This window comes from Corvus brachyrhynchos, unplaced genomic scaffold, assembly GCF_000691975.1.
Source record: "Corvus brachyrhynchos isolate BGI_N302 unplaced genomic scaffold, ASM69197v1 scaffold452, whole genome shotgun sequence".
Classification (NCBI taxonomy): Eukaryota; Metazoa; Chordata; class Aves; order Passeriformes; family Corvidae; genus Corvus; species Corvus brachyrhynchos.
Window position 1 is genome coordinate 27,645 of NW_008236764.1, and position 21,845 is coordinate 49,489.

The window sequence follows — 21,845 nt, forward strand, 5'->3', positions numbered from 1 at the left end:
TAAGATGCAAATAACTTTCCTTCATTTTCAAAGCCTGTCCTGCTCTAGTGTGGCCTTGACCTTTATCTTTGGTGCTGATGCCAGCCTATGAGCCAGCTTGTTTGAAAATTCCAACAAGCATTCCAAGCTGCCCTTTCCCTTGGGAGGGGATTTCTTTAAACTCCTTTTTGCTTACTTTATTTTTAAAACTTTCCTTTGCTGTTAATGCTCATGTGAACTGTAGGCTGGTTTTTGTGATTAAAATGTGTACTGCTTGCTTTTACTTCCTTATCTCTTCCCCAGAGCTTACAGGGGGAGCTCTTTGGGGCCAGGACTTTTGTCCTGTTTGTACCAAAGTTCTGTTGGATACTGTTGTGGGATAAGGCTTTATAGACAATACAGAAATACTGACTATATGTAGATAAGCTAGTAAGCAGCACTGTTCTTCAGTTTTATGGATAAATACTTAGCTTCTTTCTCCATAAAGAGGAACGCATTCAAGATCTTGTTTCTATGGGGAATGTTGGTGGATGCATTCTGTTTTTAGTGCAGCTCTGATGGCACAGATGTGTTGCTGGAACAGCCAGTAAGGTCAATGTTTAGCTCTGAATGGAAATCTGGTTTTGTCTTCAGAGTCAAAATTAGAGTCTGTGAGTGTATCCCTGCAAGTTCTGGTAACAGTATTGCAAACTTATTTCATATATCTGCATTTCTGAAAGTCACATGGCTCAAACAACTTCAAGCTGGGAAAGAAGGAAATGGTTGTTCATTATTCAAACTAAATTACACTGTGATTCACTGTAATAGGTGGGTTTTTGACTCGAGAGCATTTTTTTAATGTGGCACCATCTGAGACACTAGAGTCTCAGGATCTGTGACACTAACCATGCCGTAATTACACCTCCCCTGATGAGGGAGAAATTTAGAGTCTTTCCCAGGAGTTTGTGAGACGAATGGACATTCAGCCTTCTCTGCTTTCAGATAGTTGTTTATTAAGTCTTATCAGAGAAATAGAGCCACTTAATGTTACCCAGACATAACACAGAGCAGAGAATGCCCCGTTATCAAGATTTACACAGTCTTTTAAAGGTAAATTAACCAATGGTCACTAAAAGCTTACATTATTTTTACTTTTCCACCAGTCTATAAGAAATCATCTAGTCATGTGGACAGGAACTGCAGAATTCTTTATCCAATCATCCCAAACTGCTTCTACTGCAGAATATGGAGTAGTAGAAGAAGAAAGTGTGGAGAACAACAACAGTCCTCCATTTTGAAGTTTTTTGCTTTTATCTATTTACTATATTAACAAACCCAAATCTTCTAAATTTTTCACCCTGTGACAATCTTACATAATATTCCATCACTTAGTTCACACCAGTGTAGATTCTAATTCTTCCCAGAGGGTAGGCAATTTTCTCCAAGGACGGAAGTCAAAAACAAAGTTGTCCAGGGGGGTAGAACTCTTCAAAACAGGCAGAGAAATATTCTCTGCACTCTGGGTTCCTACAACCTGTTACAATGATATCATAGCAATGAAACAATCATATTACTATATACAAGTATATAGTAATTTACTGTGGAATTGGGAGTGGGAAGAGAAGCTGTTTTCACTTCTGCATATTTACCTTGAATTTTGAGAGCACTGCAATGGAAATCAGGGGTTTTCTGTACATGTGTCTTGTCTCTCTGAGCAAGAGGTAGATATTTATTAACTTTCACGTAGTTAAGATCGTGACTTTTTAATATTTCATATTGCACTTTGATGGAGACTGACTTGAATACCTTAAACTCCATCATGCCTTTAGTTACATATCACTAATATTCACATTAGTACTTCTAAGCATATGTATTAGTAGTCTCCCAACCAGTTCTAGAAAACAATATTTGAGGATTTTTAAACCTTTTGAGTAAATATGTTCAGACAAGTTGTTTATTGTATAAATAGCTGTGTAATCTGAAACAAAGTGTTCTGCCTTTCTTTCTCTTTTAAAGGTGTTTTACCACTGCAGTCGTCATCCTTTTATGGTAGTCGGTCCTCTTCAAAAGAGTACTCCACTGGCAGTTCCACCCTGGACAGGTAGGGCTGATTCACTAGAATGAACTGTAAATGGCAGTTGTTTCACAGGAATTAAGCTCTTCAGTTTCCTGTGTGTTGATCACATGGTGCTTAGATGCATAACATGGTGGGGTTTGTTGGTTTTTTTCTTCCTTCTGGAGCACAGTCCAGTTCTTCAGTGTGTCTTCAACTGCCCTGCTTACATCTACAAACTCTAGTTACTGCTTTCAATACAAGGACTTTGTGAAATCACTCAAGTCTGTTTTAGTTGTAGTGGATGACTCTAGATGGTTCAAATTCTATATAAACTCTGGAAGTTTAGTCTGAACCCTTGCTTCGTTTTTCCCAAGTAGATAAATGCCATGCAATTCTATATTTTAATAACAGTATTTTAGCAAATACTAAACCCTGCTGAGCTTGGGATTCTTCTTTGTCAGGTGCTGTGCAGTTAGACTCTTGGTCTCTGCCCTAGATAGATGAGATACAAGATCAAGAGAGAAAAGAAGCATTGTCCATGTTTAAATGTTAGGAATTGAGGTCTGTAGTGATTAGGTTACAAGAGAAAGAGACTGAAAATGAAGACTCTGTCCCAGATACGAATTTTAAGCATATCTTGGGAGCAGTGATCTTGTGCTGTGTAATCATTCTTCCTCTCATCATACAGCAGAGAGAATTGTTAAATGTTTATGAGACCAAAGACTTGATTACACTGCACGCACACCAGTGGATGTAAGGAAATTTAACCAAGCTAAGTATTTAAGTGCTCTGGAAAGAAGTGTTCTCTGTCACACCTTTTTTCCACTGTGATACATTACAGTTATTTTGTATGGTTTTACCAGTCCTTGTCTTCCATAGTGCTGCAATCCCAGTGTCATGGACTATAGCTCTTTAAGGCAGAACATTATAAATCATACCCTTCTAATGCTTTTATGTTTCCAGGTCTACCATATCCAGCCAGACCTCTTCAGCCAAAAGAAGCCTAGGATTTCTTTCTCAGCCTGCCCCTCTTTCTGTTAAAAAAATGAGATCTAATCAAGATTACACAGGATGGAACAAACCCCGAGTGCCCCTTTCCTCCCATCCTCAACAACAGTTGCAAGGGTAAATTTAATTTTCTTTATCTAGCATGCATACTTTGATCATAAGAACATGCACATTCTTGTTATAATTATTTAGTTAAAAGCATAATCCTGAAATTAATGAACACTGAGGCAGAGAACATTTTTCCTAGTTTGGAGGATATGTGTTCTTGAATTCACTTCCTGGGAATTTCAGAGACATAATAATTCCAGGTAATTAATTTCCTTTAATGATGATTCATTTCTCTGTCTTTGTGTGTGTGTGTGTATATATATTTATGCATTTTTTAAAAGTTTGATCATAGAAACTCATGGGTGTTTTCCTGATAAGTGCTGCCTCCCATGAGTTTTCAGTTTAGTCTGAAGGGCTGGGGAACAGCTCCAGTATGAAACTGTGGGGAGTGGCTGGGGTGAATATCCTGTGCTTAGTAGTACTGTGCTTAACTCTGTCAGGTTTGCACACTGACCATTAGACACAACATGTTCAATTTTTTTTTTTTTTCAGATTTTCAAACTTGGGGAACACCTGCTATATGAATGCCATTCTACAGTCCTTGTTTTCAATTCAGTCTTTTGCTAATGATTTGCTCAAACAGGGTATCCCATGGAAAAAAATTCCACTCAATGCACTTATCAGGTAAAATTCACTTTCTGGGAAAGCTGTTTTCTCCTTCATTACTGAGAAACTGGTTTCAGGTAATACTGAAGCATCTTTGTAGAGGGTCATTTGCCTGTATAGATAATAAAAGAAATTTTGGAGCTTTACTTTTGAAATAAGAAATAGGCTCTTAAAACTTACAGTACGGAGTTACAGGCATTCTTTTACTGTATTTCTAGTGGCAGACTGAAATGCTTCATAAGAAAATGTAAGAAATTGCAACATAAGTTAGATACAGAAAAACTTATTTTTAAAACTTTGCCAGATAGAGTTTAAGCTGGTCACTAACTTCACCTGATATGTGGGGGCTTATGCCTTTTGTTTAGTAGCTGTGGAAAGTGTTCAAGTTTTGCATACTTAATCTTTCTCTAAATCCAGTCATTTGGGATTTTTATTATACTTGTGCACCTCATTTCTTTTCTGTCACTAAATAAGATGCAGGATTATCAGAACCATTTGTGGTTTTGTTTCATCGTTTTTTATATATTTTGAGGTAATTTTCTGTTTTTCATGTGTCGTCTTGAAGTCTTTCTACACTACTTGGGATCGGAGGTTGTTCCATGTGCCTCTTGAAATGTCCTTTCTCTAATTTTTGTAGAAAGACCTCTGAAGGTTGTGCTCCATATACCTAATGGGCAGTGTGTGATCCTGTACAAGTCAGAGTTGATACACAAAGCATCTGCTTTGTCTTCTCTTGGTTTGGCTATATCATCTAACCTGGTGACTGTTTTTCTGGTTGATCAGTGATTGCTTATCAACTGTGCTGTGGTTTTTAACATGCTTCACTGGGCAGCTGTAGAGGGCTAGGACAGCACACTCTGTTCTTGGAGTTCGGCAGAGTAGCAGAAACTTGTCAAGCTGCAGTAAACTGATCAGATTCTTGGGGTAACTGAGTATTAGTTGTTGGGTTTGGGATGCAAGGGGATTATACAGGTTTTCCCTGTCTTTGGGTTGGGGGGTTTTTGTGTCTTGGAATGTCACATCTTCCTATCACCTTCCCATCTATGTAGCATGACCGAAACTTGTGCTTGGCATATATTTGGTGTGTGTGTCCTGTGAAATTCTGTAAAGCAGTTGTAAAAGATAACTAAATCACAGTAGCTGAGAGGCACAGGTAAAGTTAATTTCAAAAGTTTTGTAGTAAAGCTAACAGAAGCACTAGCTTGAACCAAAGAACTCCTCATGGCTCTTTTTGCTACAGCTTTTTTCTGTTACAATGTTTTCACTGCTGAAAGAAGTAAGGGTTGAAAATGAGTGGAAGTTTAAAAATAAAGCAAATAGAAACCATTCTGATGGTTCAAGTTGAATTTAGTGATTTTGTGTTGCTTATTTTGGTGCTGTGTGGTATCATTTCTCCTATCAATACACATGTTTTCAAAAAGCATTAAGAGGTTTTTTTCTCATTGTAAAAGAGCAGAAATAAGTTTTTAGAGCTTTATAAGACTTTTCTCTTTACCTTAAAAGATTGTGGATTGGTTTTTATGTTCATTTGAGTGCTGTTTGATGATGGCCTCAAATGAGATCTCAAAATACTTGAAATGGAAAAGGTTAATTATATATGGGATATTTTCATACAGAACCCCTGAACCACTTATCACAGGAGAGAAGCTTTTAGGAACTCTTAAAATAAGATATCATGAGTTCTGTATTGTTTCTCTAAAGTCCTGGAAAACCAACCAGTGTTTCATTGCCTTGACTTCTGCAGACGTTTTGCCCATCTGCTTGCTAAAAAGGATGTCTGCAGCCCTGAGGTTAAGAAAGAGCTGCTCAAGAAGGTGAAAAGTGCCATTTCAGCTACTGCAGAGAGATTTTCCGGGTACATGCAGAATGTAAGTATCATACTGTCTGGAAACAGTAATGTGCAATTTGTTCAGTGTTTGGACTGTGTTGAACACCTGTCAAGCCTCAGCTGTGTTTGACAGTGACTTTTGATTGAATGGCAGTGATTGTTAGAGCAGAGCTGCCTCAGTATTACTGAATGCAATGAACTAAACATAGTTTCCCCAGTCTGTGTTTGAAAAATACTGAATGAAATTGTTCAAAGCCACTTTGTTGCATTTACCCTGTTTCTAGGATGCGCATGAGTTCTTGAGCCAGTGTCTGGATCAGCTGAAGGAAGACATGGAAAAGTTAAACAAAACTTGGAAGAGTGAGCCAGTCCCTAATGAGGATAACTCGCCGGGACGTGCTTCTGATGACCTCTCAGCCACCAAAGTTTATACGTGTCCCGTTATCAGTAATTTAGAGTTTGAGGTTCAGCATTCTATCATTTGCAAAATGTAAGTGTGCTTGACAGCTTTTCTCACACTTACCTTAAAAGACAGGAAGTGTTCCCATCTGATGTGACTTAATCTGCAGGTTGTAACCAGAATTAAGAACTGTTTTATCCAAACCTAGGTATTTAGAAAAATACTCTTTTGTCTAGAAATGCTGTAAACCTCACACCACACTGTGTGCTGCTGCAAGCCTTCTTTAAGCAGTTTCATACCACCTAGTTTTCTTCATTACATGTCCAATGGAAAGCCTTTGTGCTTTGCTCTTTGTGCACCGATTATATGGGAATAGAGAGAAAAGGGGGTTTCAGCCAAGTAATGTTTCCTCTTAAAAAAGGGAAGCCATGTTTTTAATTTGAAGTTTCTAAGGACTTCAGGGAATGGCATTTTCTTCTGTCTCTCTACATTCTTGAAGAAAAATATGTAAACCAGTATGTTTGGGCATTCGTTGTGTGTGTGGCAGTTTTCCGTATGGGAGTGCTTCATTCCACAGAGTTTTCATGAACACAGATATTTGGGAGTATTAGTTTGTATGTATTTAATTAGTTCCATAGAGCAATTAAAAGTAAAGTGCATTCAGGTAGTAATTATGGAAGACAAATTACTGTAGTAGGGTCTTTTTTTTTTCCCCCCTAAGAAAAATGAAACGTAAGAAGAATTAGGGGGTTTTGTTGGTTTTGGTTTTTTAGATGCACTCTACTGTTTCGTTTCTAAGAACAGTTTGAAAGTATTTCTAGCCCTTCTGCTGGGCTGGGCTCACTTTTTTCTCCTAAGAATACTGAATGATGATGTGTTCAGCTATAGCAGTCACTTTGATTTCCTGTATACCTGATCGTTTGCCTCTCCAAAGCAGTTCCTGCATTTTCGTTCTTACCCTTACACAAATGTTTCAACTTCTAAAGCATCGAAAAGAAATTGCAAGATCCAACTTTGTCCTAAGCATCAAGCAATTCCATTTTGATGAGTAAAAATAGGATGATCAAGAAATACATGTTTACTGGAAAGTCACTTCACCCTAAAACATGCAAACGTTCATTAATTTCAAGTTTATTTTCCATCAGACTTGCACAAGCATGTTTCTTTTTCAGGTGTGGTGAAACAGTCACTAAACGAGAACAGTTTAATGACCTCTCCATTGACCTTCCTCGAAGGAAGAAATTCCTTCCTTCCCGATCCATCCAGGATTCTCTTGACCTCTTTTTTCGGGTATGTACTTTGAGGGGGTTTTTTATGCGTTGTGGAGCATGTGTGGGTTATAGGTACCATATGGAAATCCTGATTGTACAGCTGATTATTAGTTTCTGTGACAGTGGTTGCAGAAACTAGAGATAACTAACTTTGCATTTTTTTGAGGTTTGTTTATTAACAGCATATGGAAGTTTTTATTGTAAAATGCTGTGCAGAAATTAACTAATGTAAAATAGGCAAACTTCCCAATTTTGTGGTGAAAAACTTGAGGTATAAACAAATACAAAGGAGAGAATGTCAGATTGGGATAATCACTCAGGAATTGCTACCTCTCCTGGACTAGGATGCTTCAACAGCTTGTGTCAAGCCTTAATTAGCATGGAGTAAAAAGGTCATGCAGGTACAATAATTTAAAAAAATAAATAGCTGTAATATGTGGATGCTCACTTTGTAAGTAGAGCTTCAAGGTGAGGCTTCTGAAACCTAAAAATGAGCTGTACGATGTGTGAATTGGTGTTGTATTTTGTCATATCTTGAGACAAACCTCCTTTTTTCCTCCCTGTATAGGTAGTGTTTTCAACAGAGTGATTGATGTGCTTTTTCTTCTAAAAGCTGGTGGAGGTCTTACAGTTTTAAAGAATTCCTAAAATTGTAATGTTGTAATTTGGCTTCATTTAAGGTAAAGGGCTGTAGGAATGTTTGATGGGCAAGTTACATAATTTCAGGAAAGGGATGCTTCCTCTTTTTATGTCTGTTCAGAACTCTACTTTCATGTAGCATATCCTTGATTAAGTTTAGATGAGAATAGCTTTTGAGGAACAAAGCAGAGGATTTGAGCAAGAGGGAGAAAATTTCATGGCACCATCCTCCACCATAGATTATTAGGGGGGGAAAAAAGCCCCAAACAAATCTTGTGTGTGGGAGAGAAAACTGTAAACCTCATAAGATTGTACCCTCCCTTTGAAAGCTAATTTGTCATAATGGTGGCTAATTCACTGGTCTCCAGGAGACTTGCAGGAAAAATTCCACCTGTATTAGTGGATGTCAAATTTTAAGGTCTGCTGCCTGTCCTTTTATTAAATGCCCTCTTACTAGGTCAAGTTGAAGGTGATTATAATTTTAAATGGTTACTGCTGTTTTGAAGAGTTTGTGTGACAGATGTGATGTACTTTTGGTTGACATCTGTTTGATGTCTCTTTTGTTCCACAATCATTTCTCTGCTCCCTTAAACAGGCAGAGGAGATTGAGTATTCCTGTGAGAAGTGCAATGGAAAGTCTGCAGTTGTCACACACAAGTTCAACAGGCTTCCCAGGTAAGTGTTGACACCTGTTGCTCTCCTTCCTGGAAGCGTGTGTTACAAAATGCAAGCAAAAATCCCTTGAAGAGTGAAGCTGGGAAAATGAGCAGGACAGTGTGTACAGTGGTCAGCTGTGAGAGAGGTGCACCTGCAATCAATCTTCATGCTGTTTTTCACTTTCACTCTAAAGAAGCTCTTGGAAACTCTCAGCAGTACTTGTGTCTTCCTCCCTATTGCTACACAAGGAGGACTGAGTTTTCTCCTTCCCCTTTTCTTGGGGTTTTTGGGGTGTGAATGAAGCCGATACAGTAAATATATTCTGGAATTTTAATATTGCACAAGTTGAGTGATGGACAGGGGCATAATTACCTGTGTCTGACAGGTAAGAGATGGGTCAGCATTTGCCTACCACCCCAAAGTAATAATCTGGTTTGGTCCGGTGAATGCCTTTGGAAAAAAGGGTTACTTGGATTTTGAATAGGTTTTCTCTGACTTCTGTTTTGAGATTAACGCTTGTCCTTCTCTCATCTCTCTCAGGGTCCTGATTCTTCATCTGAAACGATACAGCTTCAATGTAGCATTGTCTCTCAACCATAAAGTCGGGCAGCAGGTGGTTATTCCAAGATACTTAACCTTGCTTTCCCACTGTACAGAAAGCACCAGGCAGCCACTGACGCTGGGATGGAGCGTCCATTCTGCCATGTAAGTGTGCAACTTTGGTCCCTGCTGTGTTAATCATGTATGCCACAAGGTAGGCAGTTGTCAGGTCTCCTCCAGAGAATGTCTGGGCAAGGAAACATTACAGTTATGCAGCTTCAGATGTGTGCTGCTGGTTTGTAATGGTAATGTCATAAGAACATGTATGGAAACGAAGCATGATAGAAGCAGTAGGAGGAGATGGTTGGGCATTTTTTAGGGAATATTTGGTAAGATAGTATTCTTCACTGTCCTTGAAAATAACTTCATATTCTTTTTAAGAATGCTTCTGTTAGTAATTTTTAAAAGGTAGGTCTCTCAGTCCGAAGTAATCTAGATTACGTTTCCCTTCAGAGCACCCTAACTCTATTTAGAAGTCAAAACACTGTGTCTTTTTCTGCTAATTTCCACTTGCACCTCCTGTGCTGTCATTCATTTTTCATTGTCTTTCCTGTGCCACCGTAGTATCTAAGCCCTTTGTATGCTGAAAATACTCTCCTTTTCCTTGTGGCAGTTATTTCTGTACAGCTGCCTGACCTGAGACACAGAGATTAAATGTGCCAGTTGTCACACAGGAAGTGTGTGGCAGAATAAGGAACAAGAAACCCTCCGGTCTCTTGTAGCCCCTGACTAGTGACGTAGCCAGGGTATCCATCGTGAGCTAGGACACATCTGGTGTGTGTGTTCAGCAGTGTGGCTTGTGTTGTGCCAAATGTTTAGTGTTGTTTGAGATGCAAGTGGATGTTTCCCATAAATTTCCTTTAACTGTAGAAATCTCAGACTCAATAAACTGTTTACGCTACCCAGAGCAGCAATACTTTAAAATAGGTTGAAAATAGCTTTCCAGTGTTTGGAGTTTTTTTCGATCATGAAAACCATTGTGATTGACCAGAGAGTGGAAGGGGAACTAGGCTGAAGAGAAGCAGCCCTGGTTTAGTGGGAAGATTAGAAAAGATTTCTGCAGTGGCTGCCACCTGTTTGATAGGTATGTAGTGATAGTGATGGGCTTTGAGGAGCCCATGAAAGGATTAAATGGAGCAGGAAGTTTCTTTAGAAGAATCTAGGTAAGGGAGGAGAAATTAAGATGTGGGATATGCCAGAAAACTGGCTGATCCAGACAACAGCAGGAGACTGTGGTTTGGGAGCAGGAACTCAAGTGTTGGTGGGAATAAAAAATAAAGGATAAAGGAATGAGTTGTCTTGACATGGGAGCCGAGAGCCTTTAATTTGTGAGCTGGTCCCTAAGGGTGCGTTGCCAAGAAGTGAATCAAGTTTAAAGAATTATATATGGTTTTGAACAACTGTTGTTTATTTATAGTGTGATGAAGTTATTACTGTAAGTCTAAGTAATTAGCAAGTACATAATGGTATTCTGCTTGTTCTTTTTGGTCATGGATTTGCATGCATAGCAGACAAGTAAACACTTTTTAAAGACTCTAACTACTGCAATAAATACTTTGCTTTTTTAATAGTTCCCGTCCATTGAAAGCCTCCCAAATGGTGAATTCCTGTACTGTAAGCACATCCACACCTTGTAGGTGAGTTACAGCTCTGAAATGTCCATATCCAATGGCCTGGGGTTTTGGGGCATAGTTTCTAAGGCATTTTAAGATTTTCTAGTTGTTTTCTATTTTTTGTGTTGCAAATTATTTCAGTTACTGTCTTTTTTCATATCTGAGTTTTATGGGTGTTACATGCTAGCTGAAATTAACATCAGTGGTGCAATTTGCCTTGTTTAGGAAGCAAAATGATTTCTACTTCTGCAATCTAGCTCTTTATTCTGACTCTATGGAGTCAAAATGTGTGTTTTGGGAACAGGTGGCTGATTCCTTAAGTTTATTTGCAAACATGAGACAGCCAGTTCTTGATACTGTGAAAAATGTGGTATCACACTGGATGGTTTTGCATTGAGGGATACTTAAAGACCAGATTTAGTAATAAAATGGAAATCATGACTTCCCCAGACTCCCTTGTCTTCTATTCTAAAGAAGCAAAAATTTATCTTAATAGAAGAGCAAACAGAAAAACTGAAAAATCTGTGCATTTCTGACTTTTTGTATCTGGGTAATGATGTGAGAAGTCCTATGTCTGACTTAAATCATTTGACTTCCCAAGTTTATTATGCCAAATTCTGTGTTACTGTGGTCTTGTCTCAAATGAATTCTGTCTGGGATTGTGAGGTAATAAAGTGCAGAATCCTTGGCCTTAAAAGCAAAAGCCACACACTTAGTAACTTTTAATGTTGTAAGCTATTATTGCAGGCTTCCAGTAGATATGTCTGTTAACCCAATAAAATAAACCTGTTCTGAAACCCCTGACTGCCATGTTAATGAATTGTCACTGTCGAGTTGTTGGCAGTTTGTTCCCCAGTTGAACAGTGTGAAAGCACTACTTCAACAGTTACTTTGAAACGTGTTTGTAGGATGCTACTAATGCTGTGAAGTTTTATAGCCATGTGTTTAATTTACAGAAAATACACTTTCAAGTCAAAGAGCTCCACAGCACTCTATGTAGATTCTGACAGTGATGATGAGCCATTGAAACGCTCTGTTGCCCATAGCCAAAGGTTGTGTAACATACAGAGTAGAGATCAGCAACAACTGCAAGAAGAGCCAGAAAAGGTAAGGGAAAAACCCACAAACTTTCATGTACTAGATCCTGTATGTGCTCATGTCTGCTGTGTGCTTTTTTTTAGCATAAACTGAGTGAAATTGATGTCAGATGAGGTTTTTTTCCTCCTAATTAGCACTGCAGTGCTGGAAGGGAGTGCTTTGCTAATTGACCTCTCTCTACAGTTGTCTTGGGTTCCCACTGGGAACAGAGGTAATTGCATTGCAATTGAACTTGAGTTTTCAGGTTATGTATACCAGCTGCTTAGCAGTTTGGTCAGTCCTTTGGGTAACTTTCACTAATAATGTTCCTGGGCTGAAGTATAATGTGCTGTCAATAATAAAAGTATGCAGTAAAGTCCTTGATTAAATTAGATCCAGTACAAGTTGGGATAAGCAGAGAATTCAGTTAAGAGAATTCCATGCACATCCAATCTGTGTCCTCTTTGAAGTGTGGCTTTTAAAATGCTGTTAGAATCTGAAGCTAACAGTCTTTGGAGGCGGACACATAAAGTGTGAAGAGACCAAACTCATTGGTGTAATGGCACAGTTAATTTCAAATTGCCTTTGAGCTTTTTCTTGTGACTAGCATTAATGCTGCCAAGATGCTTTTTTTGCCTCTGTCAGGGCAGTGTATTAGCAGGTAGATGAGTTGTGTGGGAAGAAATGGTGACCTAGGAGGGAATAGAAGCAGCTTAGAGGATTATCTTACAGTACCACTTTCTTCTGTTAAGAGTGATGCAGGCCTAGTGCTTAGGACAAGTTTCCTGCATCTCTGCTTCTATAAAGCTTTTGCTTCACTAAAGTTTTTGACAATGCTCATAGGGTTATTTTAATCAAGCAGAGACTTGTGGCCTTGATTATGGCATTGAGGGACAGGTGTAAATCTGGGTGAATAGCAGTAGGTAACAAGAGGAAGGTATCTACAGTTTCTGATCTGATGGGAAGATCAAACCAAGGGAGGATCCTGACCTAGTATTTAATGAATGATAGATACTGAGTATTAAATTTTTAGAAGATCCAGAGCTGGGAAGAGCTGCCAGTTTGATGAAGCTCAGAACTACAGATAAGAATGATCTTGACAAATGAGAGAAACTGCATAAAAATAGGAGGGGTTGTTCAGTAGGAGCAGGCTGAAGGTGCTAATTTTATCAGGATTAATCAACTATAAATGTGGGATGGGAACAGCTGGGAAAGCAGTGGGCCTTCAGAAAGGGCCTGGAAGGTGACGGTCACTCACAAGGGTTGAAAGTAGAAGTATCTGGACAGAACCGTAGCCTGCACATTGTGTCATGTAACCCTCCTTTCTTCCTCAGCATTGAGCTTTAGCTGGAGTTCTGTATCCATCTTTGGGCTCTGGACTGAAAAGAGTTAGAGATTAACTGGAGAGGGGCCAGAGGAGAGGAACATGAATGGTCAGAGGTCTAGAAAGGAAGATTTTGAGAGAAAGAGCAGGCAAGTGGTCTTCAGTTTGGTCTTTAGTTTAAAGAGAAACATAAGCAAGGTTTGTGTCTTTAAGGAACAGGAAGAAGTTAATAGAAACACTTGAGCTGTTTGCTGTGCCTGTGGTGGATAGAACAAGAAGTAATAGACTAAGTTGCAGACAGTCATTTTTAGATTAAATATTATGGAACACTTCCTGATGGTCAGGATATGTAGGGATGGAATGGATTGCTGTGGAAAAATACAGAAAACCCTTTGCTGAAGGTCCTGCGACTGCTGTCCTGCATGGCACATCTATGCCTGGCTGCAGCTGCGGGAAGGAAATAAGCTTGTCTTTTCTGTACATAAGAGGGACTTCAAAGGTATTTCAAACTGTCCTAACTGATTCTTCCTGGAGTTCTGTTTGTGAAGAAGAGTAGGTAGTCTCTATCACACAAGCCCTGTAAGTGCAGAAATTGTGGGAATAAAGCATACTAATTTGAATAACAAATTAATTACAGGCTTTACAGCCTGTTATGGGAAAGAGACACTGGTGGGGATGATTACACATACATGATTTTATTCTGTGGCCATGCATATTGGCCACTTCTCAAACACAGGCCTGACCAACCATCTGTTACCATTAACCAGGTTCTCTGACCTTCTCAGTGTTGCCCTGGGGAACCTGGTCCTGGTTTTTAGAAGTGGCAGCACTGCTGCTGCACCATTTCTCTTGGTATGATTCTCTGAACAGCTGTGGATGGGGTTGCATTAAGGGCTTGGTGGTCAGTTTGTCTGGCCAGTACATCCCTTGCCAGGCACTCCTTGCAAAATGTCCCTGCAGTGTGGGAGAACAGCTGGAAAGCATCTGGATATGGCACTGGGTTATAGGGGCAAATAGCAGTTATCCAGGGCAGAACTGCAATTCCTGTGATCTCTGCTTCTGCAGATGAAATAGTATTTGAAGGACTTCTTAAAAATGCTTACTTAAAACAGCATGTCTTAGAGCCTAAGATATTTAAAATCCATGCAAATAATGTCTCATAGAAAAGTTGTATTCTAATAATGCACAGATGCTTCCAAGTCTTTAAAGTCCAGCCACTGAATTAGTGGTAGTTGTTGGCAGAGAGCCTGGAACTAGGGTTTGCCAAAGAGCTAAACCAGTTTTGATGTTGGTAGCCTACAGGTGCAGAGAGATAAATCATAAAGCTTAAAAAGCAGGTACTCTGCTTTACTTACTCAGTGCATAAATAGCTGTGAGGGGAGAGGTTTAAATTTGTCACTTCTAATTCTTGGAGGGCAACATGTCTAGAACAAGCAGTTTAGTTGGCTAATTCATTTACTAATCTTTTTTGAAAAGGTAGTTTTAATACTAAATGCTTGCTGTATTTGAGTAAAAAGCAGCAGTAAAAATGTACTTTTGTTCATTTTAACAAAGTTCTGGGATCCACCTGATGCAGTTTGGATTAAGACCTGGATAAGTACATTTTAATAGAAACTATCTTACCCCATTTTTAATATAGGGGTATTATTAATATAGGAAAAGAAATTTAATCATATGGTAAATAGTGTAATTGTGTCAACATGCATACATGGAGGTTAACCTCCTGATTAACAGTTAATATCAAAATGATTGAAATAACTATATTATTTGCAAATCACTGTGGTGTAGGAGTTGATGAGCATCAGCTTTAGGAAAATGAACTATAAAAAGGAAAATTGAGATTAAGACTAAGGTGTTTTTTCTTTCTTCCAATTTAAAATCATTCTGTTCTCCTTGGGAAAGAATAATTCCCCCCTTTCCCTGTTAAACTGTTTTCTTACTTGGTTTGCAGTCCTGCCCTCCTCCCTGTACCCACATCAAGATTTCATATGGCAAATCTGCAGCACAAAACCTAATTTTAATTGCTCTTCATACCAGCTCAATTTCAGTTTCTATTCTTCTATCCCTGTATTCAAGTTCAGTTACTCTCATGTTGCTGCTTCATCCTTTGTTAACAAACTTGCTATTTCCCTGCTCGTATCTCAGCACTGACTTGCCAGGGGCTTGAGAATTCATCAGAACCTAAAGGGGAAAAACATTTGTTGAAGGAAAAGAAGAAGGCAAGGGTTATCTTGTGTATGTTAATCCACAAGGCCTGTAAAAACTGGTTGTAGTGTATATTTGAATATTCTGTGGAGTAAATGTAGCTACAAAGGCTGTCTCTCCATTGAGTCTCTTGTAACTATGTTGAATGTTGACAGTGCCAAGCTCCCACTCCCTGGGGTTAATAAAAATAAATCTCCACAGAAATGTAAAACTGATGTTATATACCTGTTTATTCAAACACTTAATCATAACTCCATTCATCTCTAGGGTTCAAAAAGAAGTAAAATGGAGGGTGATAAACCCGAGCTGGGTAATGCTGGTTTTGATGGGATGAGCGAAGATGAACTGCTAGCAGCTGTCTTAGAGATTAGCAAAAGGGAAGCTTCTCTGTCTCTGAGCCATGATGAAGATAAGCCCACAAGCAGCCCAGACACTGGTTTTGGAGATGATGAAATTCAGGAATTGCCAGAAAACCTGGAATCTATGGAGATGGAGAAACCCAAAACGGTATTAGACTCAGGTAAGGCAGAGTAACCATCTTAACTGGACTCTAGCAGGCTAAAGCAGGTTACTGATAACATCAGGTTGGTAATGGCTGGTGGTAGGAACTACATGCAAGTGCACTGGTGAAACTGCCTGACTCCCTCAAGAGTTTTAGGAACTTAAACTTTATAATTTCCTTGTGTATAAAGCATCTAATTCATCGAACTGTGAAAATGTATTTTCTGGTAAGTCTGTCACCTCCATGATTCAAAGTTAATTTCCATTTTTTTTCCTCTCTTGATTAACACATGCTTCCACAGGTTCCTGTGCCAGACAATTCAATTTCCTAATATTTGGCCTTGTTTAGAACTGACTCTTCCATAAGCAGAAAGTATTTTCATTTCTGTAGCTGTTGTAGCAGCACAGTAGCAGTGTTCACGTGGCTGGTGTGCAAGAGGGCTGCATAAGACTAGAATGCTTTCATAAATGCAGCTATTTTGTCACTAGTTACTAAAGAATTTAACTATATCTCTGTAGTTTTTTCTAAAGCTTTTTCTATGAGAGTAGACCTGTAAGCTTAAGAGACTCAAGTGATTTATGGCCTCTGACAGAGATACGTGATTGAGTACAAGGAGGAGGCTGTGTGATCTCAGTGCGGGGGAGTTGAGTCTTCCTTTAGCCAGCTGAAGGAAATAGAAGTGGTTTATCATTTATTGTGTGCCACCTGCTTTTGGTCAGGTTTTTAATTCCACTAGCATGGAAGAAGAGACCAACAATATGCTCATGTCCTCTAAGAGCCAGGAGGTTAATTTAAAAACAGAATACCCCACTGTTACCAAAAATGACGCTTGTTTCAATGGACAACTCTTGACAGCCTTGATGGTGGAAGGCAGTGTGTAAGAATAATATTTTATGTGACCTGTGTGGTTTGTGCCCTCCTTTTTATACAGTAGTGTTGCTTGTGGTGGTGTGAGAGGGAGCTGTGATAGAGTGCAGCCACATAAACTTGTTTCTCTCCATGTTTTCTTTGGAAAGTACAGTGTAAATATTTGAAGGCTCTTTTGTGACTCTTAAGCAAAAAGTATGTGTTTAATATAAGTTCTGTATTTCTTCTTACACTGGAAGTTTTCAAAGGTCATGTAATAAATTCTGTTTTGTTTTTCATCTTAAAAGGATTAGACAGATGGATTATGGTTCTGGTGGTCTTGTGTTTAAGGGTTCCCAGATACTGAGACTGCCTTGTTTTATCCTTGTTAATAACTATTCAGCAGATACTGAAGTCTGCACAGGACAAAACCGTGAAGTTTCACATGCTGCTGCCTGTCAGCTGTTGGAGCAGGTCCTGACACTTTCTCAGTTGCAAGCAAGAATCAAATTGTCCTGCAACTGCAGGAGTCTATGCAGTGGTTGAATGAAGGTTCATTCCAGATGTTTCATAAAGCACTTCTGCCATAGTGTTTACTTCAAAGGTGAACTAAAAAGTTATAGTCCTCATGCACATTTAAAGCTGTACGTAGTGTTCACAAGATTGAGGCTCTTACCTGAAGCAGAAGGTGGCACATTTCAACAGTACCTGAGTTTGTGCTTTTTTCCATCTTGCATATGGTTTGGCTTTAATTGTGGCTTCATCTGTAGTACTCTGAGGTATAATATGCAATGCAAATTTTTATAGTCCATGGTTTCTTATAGAGAAATTCATGTGTCAGCTTCACGGCTGCAGAAACCTAGTGGTGTGTGGCTTCTGTAGTTAAACTTGCTGTTTCTGAGGGAACATAAAAGGCTAAGAAGAGAACAGGTTCAGGTATTAATCAAATGGTTCATTGTGCTCCAGTTAAAATGAGTATAAGACTGCGCTTTGGAACTTTTTCCATTTGACTCTTGTGTGGGTGTTTTATGGTGGGTGAGCTCCCTGTCAGTAGATGTCACTATGCTGCAAGGATTGTGGTGATTTAAAGAGGACTTCGCTGGTAACAGACAGAAGACCCAGGAAAGTATAAACTGTACTTTGTGATTCCTCAGGTCCTGCCAATTTCACTGAGATAACTAAAGATTTTGATGAGAATAAGGAAAACAAAACTCCAGAAGGCTCCCAAGGGGAGGTTGACTGGCTGCAGCAGTACGATATGGAGAGAGAGAGGGAAGAACAAGAACTTCAGCAGGCACTGGCTCAAAGCCTTCAAGAGCAAGTAAGAAAAATAGTTTGCTTCCTTAAGTTATCTTCCCCAACGTTGGAAACCTAAAAGCTAAAGGAAAACCTTGCATTCAGGCAGTAGCTGCAAAGGGATTCTTCTGGGTTTTTTGAGATAACTAGATGGAAAAAGGTTTGGGTTTCTTCTAGCTCCAGTGTCAGTAGAGTGATGACACTCGATACATCTGGGCACATTTTGTATGTGCTTTGAAAACTGTTCATCACATCACAGACCCATAGATTTCTCAAAGCTCCTCACGTGCTTTTGTTACACTGGTTTGTCGCATTTTATTAAAAACTATGATAACCTGAACTAAACTCTTCCTCTCTGTCATCAAGAAGCCAGCCCACCTTTAACTTCCCTGGCAGTTGCTTCTTGCAGTGTGTCCTGTCAAGACTCAGTGAAAGAGGCAGGTTTCAAAGCCAAGGCTAAGAATGGCCATGTCAGGTCAGGTTGAAGATGTGTCTATCCTAGCTGTCTCTGGTGCTAGCGAGTAGGGGATGCTTAGTGAAGAATATAGGAACTGAGCATTTATGTGATCCTTCCCTGTCAGTAAAGTGGAAAAAGGATCCCAAGTAATTTAGTCTAAAATAAGTCCTTTAAAGTAGGCTTGGAAAGAATGGGGTTCTTGAGTTGTGTGCTGTCTGTATTCCACTTGAATTGCAAGACCTGTAACTGATTTCTGCAAGTTTAACCAAGCTGCTGAGAATAAAGCAAGCACTTAGCCAGGTCTTTCTTTAAATAGGTGCCCTTGTCTGCTCTCTATTAATACCAAAGCTGTCATGGTTTTCCTTATGAGATCTGATGTTTCCATGGCTCTTGGATTTTTCTCTCCCATTACTCATTATGAGGTGCTGGTTGGTATGTTCCATGCCAGATGTAGCTTTGATTCAGCAGTGCCGACTAGTTTAACAAAGATTCCCAAATCCTTTAGAAATAGCGAGATAAAAGGCCTCATGCTAATAATGTAAAACTGCCCTTTGAGTGTGTTTCTGCTACAGTTCTGAAGCAAAAATCTGCTATTCTAATGATTTGGGCATGGAAATGTGGTAGCTGTGGTTATCTCGATTTGAAATACATAGCTGGGGTGCTGCATTCAGGTGTGCAGAAAGCACTCAAACCCTGAATTAAGAAGCCAGCTCATTAAATATTGTCTGGCTTGCTGTAGCTCTGGGCTTCCAAGAGTGGTGGGAGGAACAGGGGCAGAATATTATCCAAACATTGGAAGTGTTGGTTGAATTGAGGTTTCTTTGCTACTTGGTCATGGTAATATTTTTAATACCTGGTTGTTTAGTGGTGTCTTTTTGCATCCTGCCTTTGTGGATTACACCTGTTACATAGAACCACTGGCTCTATTTTCAAATGGCTTAAAAATAACAAAATCTGTCAGGATTTAATGACCATGTCCTCAGCTGGCTTTGGTCAGAAGTAGACTAAATTTTGCCGAAGTGTGAGGAGCTTTGTGTGTAAGTGACAGCTTTCCTGAGCAAAGGGTTGCAAATTCATTCAGATGCTTTTCAAATTAATGATCCAGGGAAAGCATTCGGTGTTAGTGGAGGCTCGCTCTGCTGCATACCAAACTTCAGGAGCTTTGACAAGCCTTAATGAAGGTTTGTCCCAGGTTCTGTTGCACGGGAACATTGGACTCTCGCTGGTTGCAAACATTCCTTCACATGGAACCTTTAATTTACAATGTCAAGTTTGTTGTAGAAACCAGAGCAGCACAGTTTCAATGGAAAAAGAGCACCACAAGAATTTTAAACAGTGAAATGTCTCAATGAGCTAAGTTTTGTTCTCTCCCCATTAGGAGGCACGAGAACAGAAAGAGGATGATGACCTCAAACGAGCCACGGAATTAAGTCTACAAGGTGAAACTTATTTAAGTTCTTCCAGTATGTTGCTTTTGAGAGGAAATTGTTATGTGTGTATGAGTTCAGCTCCTGACTGTCAGTAAGACAGCTGGGATTCATGTTCTTTTGGTGTGTGCTTTGTTGTGTTTGGCTGCACTCAAGGTCAGTTTTTCTTGTTCTTGGTTGTGAAAGCAAATGCCAGGAAAAACTTAATCTGAAAAATTACTTACTTCAGTCTCTTGAGTTTTTACTTAGATATAGAGATATCTAGAGAGGTATGTGTAATATATTATATGAACCACATATAATATACAATAATGCATAATATTAACTTAGAGAAAGCACAATGGATCTTGAAACTTTGCATTCCCTGCAAAAGCCAGCCTGCTCCTGGCCCTAGTCAGAACATAAGGATTGTTACTTGCATTGGTATTTTAGTGCTGATTAATGAATGCCCTGGCCTTGCTTGGGAAAATGAATCAGTGCTGTATCTGTCAGATAGAGGATGGGAGGGAGACAGACCTCACTGCAAGGTATAGCTGTTGGGGGTGAAGAAAAGGACCCAAAACATACTATCTATCTCCTCCAAATCCAGACAGTGCTGTAGGCCTCCTCAGGCACTGTTCAACGTTTGTGTGAGGCTGGCATGCGAGTGATTTCATACAATCTGGCAGAGCAAAGCATAACCGAGGGAAAATTCCTGCTCCAAAGAGGGAGAGGGAGGGATAATAAAGTGTTGTGTTAAGATACTTGTGGTTGCTCAGGGCCTTTTAAAGGCCCTCAGTTGTTACTGGATGAACCTGTGTCAGCTTCTGAAGGGGAGTAAGTTGAATGCTGTTTAGGCATCCCTCACCCTGAGCTCTGGCAGACTGAGTGACCAGTCCCTGTTGGGTTTTCCCTGATTCATATCCAGGAAGAATTCAAGGCTAGAAATTCTTCGTCCCCTTGATTTGCAGTTGCTTGACCTAAACACAAGCATTTCCTTGCTACTGTCTTGTTTGTAAGGCATCAGGAAGCAGTTGTTCAAGGAGATGAATTTAGTCTCGAATGCAGAGCTGGTAGCATTTGTCTTAGGAGGGATCCCATGGATGCTGTAACCAAAGAACCAGCAGTCATCCTGGCACCACTGGTGAAGTGGCATTTAGCAATGCCTGTGGCAGGTGTTTCATGCAGAGACCTACCAAAGTGGCTGTGTTTCTAGGCTGTAGTCTACCTTACAGCCCAGATAAGTGTGGAAAGCAGCAGTAAAGGATTCCCAGTTAAGCAAGGGAGTCATCTATAAACTTCCCAAGATTATACTAATCCAGTGACTGATGATTTAACAGGACAAAACATCTCCATCACAGCTAGTGTGATAGTCTCTTAAAAACAGAGCAGAAAAAATTCCTAAGCAATGTCCTGTTAATCTCAACTTCTCATCCACCCGGGACTCCATAGCTTTAATTTAGCTGGCGAAAGCATAGCTACTTCTCCTAATGAGTACTGTACAAAATCTTAAATTAGTTGGGTAGCTGCAGAACCCCGGGAAGTTTGGAACAGCGTGTACAGGGAGCAGTGGTGCCTTCCGGCTCTTTACAGAAAGCTGCGTGCATTTTGCTCAGCCAAGCAAACTGGAAGTTCCTGTGGTTAGCAGCCTTCTTACCATGGAAAACAATGAAAAGATGCCTGCTGCCAGCAGTCACATTTTGAAGCCAGTTTTAATTCAAAAATGCACTTTGTTAATGCAACTTATAGTTAAAACTGTAATTCATAGCTTCTTGTTGCAGGAACTCACAGTTCACTGACCAGACTGGCTGTCCTTCTTTTGCTGTCTGTCCTGTCAGCAGCCCACTGGTGCTCCAGAGCCAGTTGGGTGTTAACTACTCTTTTATCAGCCAGCTGTCATTGCCATAGTGCCCTTTTGGAAAAGTATGAGGGAGATGGTGCTAAAATTAATTCCAAGATACTTAACTGTTGCTCTGACAAGTTGGAAA

At 39.7% G+C, this 21,845-nt stretch overlaps 1 protein-coding gene across 1 annotated transcript in view; it reads left to right on the top strand.

The window, feature by feature from the left end:
* Positions 1 to 21,845, top strand: part of USP37 (ubiquitin specific peptidase 37) — a 34,903-nt gene that overhangs the window by 6,957 nt on the left and 6,101 nt on the right. The window contains exons 7-19 of the mRNA XM_008644827.2: positions 1,975 to 2,059; positions 2,978 to 3,139; positions 3,623 to 3,754; positions 5,481 to 5,604; positions 5,849 to 6,054; positions 7,137 to 7,254; positions 8,470 to 8,549; positions 9,072 to 9,236; positions 10,703 to 10,768; positions 11,701 to 11,851; positions 15,618 to 15,870; positions 17,853 to 18,019; positions 19,830 to 19,890. Of these exons, the coding sequence (XP_008643049.1) occupies positions 1,975 to 2,059; positions 2,978 to 3,139; positions 3,623 to 3,754; positions 5,481 to 5,604; positions 5,849 to 6,054; positions 7,137 to 7,254; positions 8,470 to 8,549; positions 9,072 to 9,236; positions 10,703 to 10,768; positions 11,701 to 11,851; positions 15,618 to 15,870; positions 17,853 to 18,019; positions 19,830 to 19,890 (1,770 nt within the window). The remainder of the gene's footprint in view (positions 1 to 1,974; positions 2,060 to 2,977; positions 3,140 to 3,622; positions 3,755 to 5,480; positions 5,605 to 5,848; positions 6,055 to 7,136; positions 7,255 to 8,469; positions 8,550 to 9,071; positions 9,237 to 10,702; positions 10,769 to 11,700; positions 11,852 to 15,617; positions 15,871 to 17,852; positions 18,020 to 19,829; positions 19,891 to 21,845) is intronic.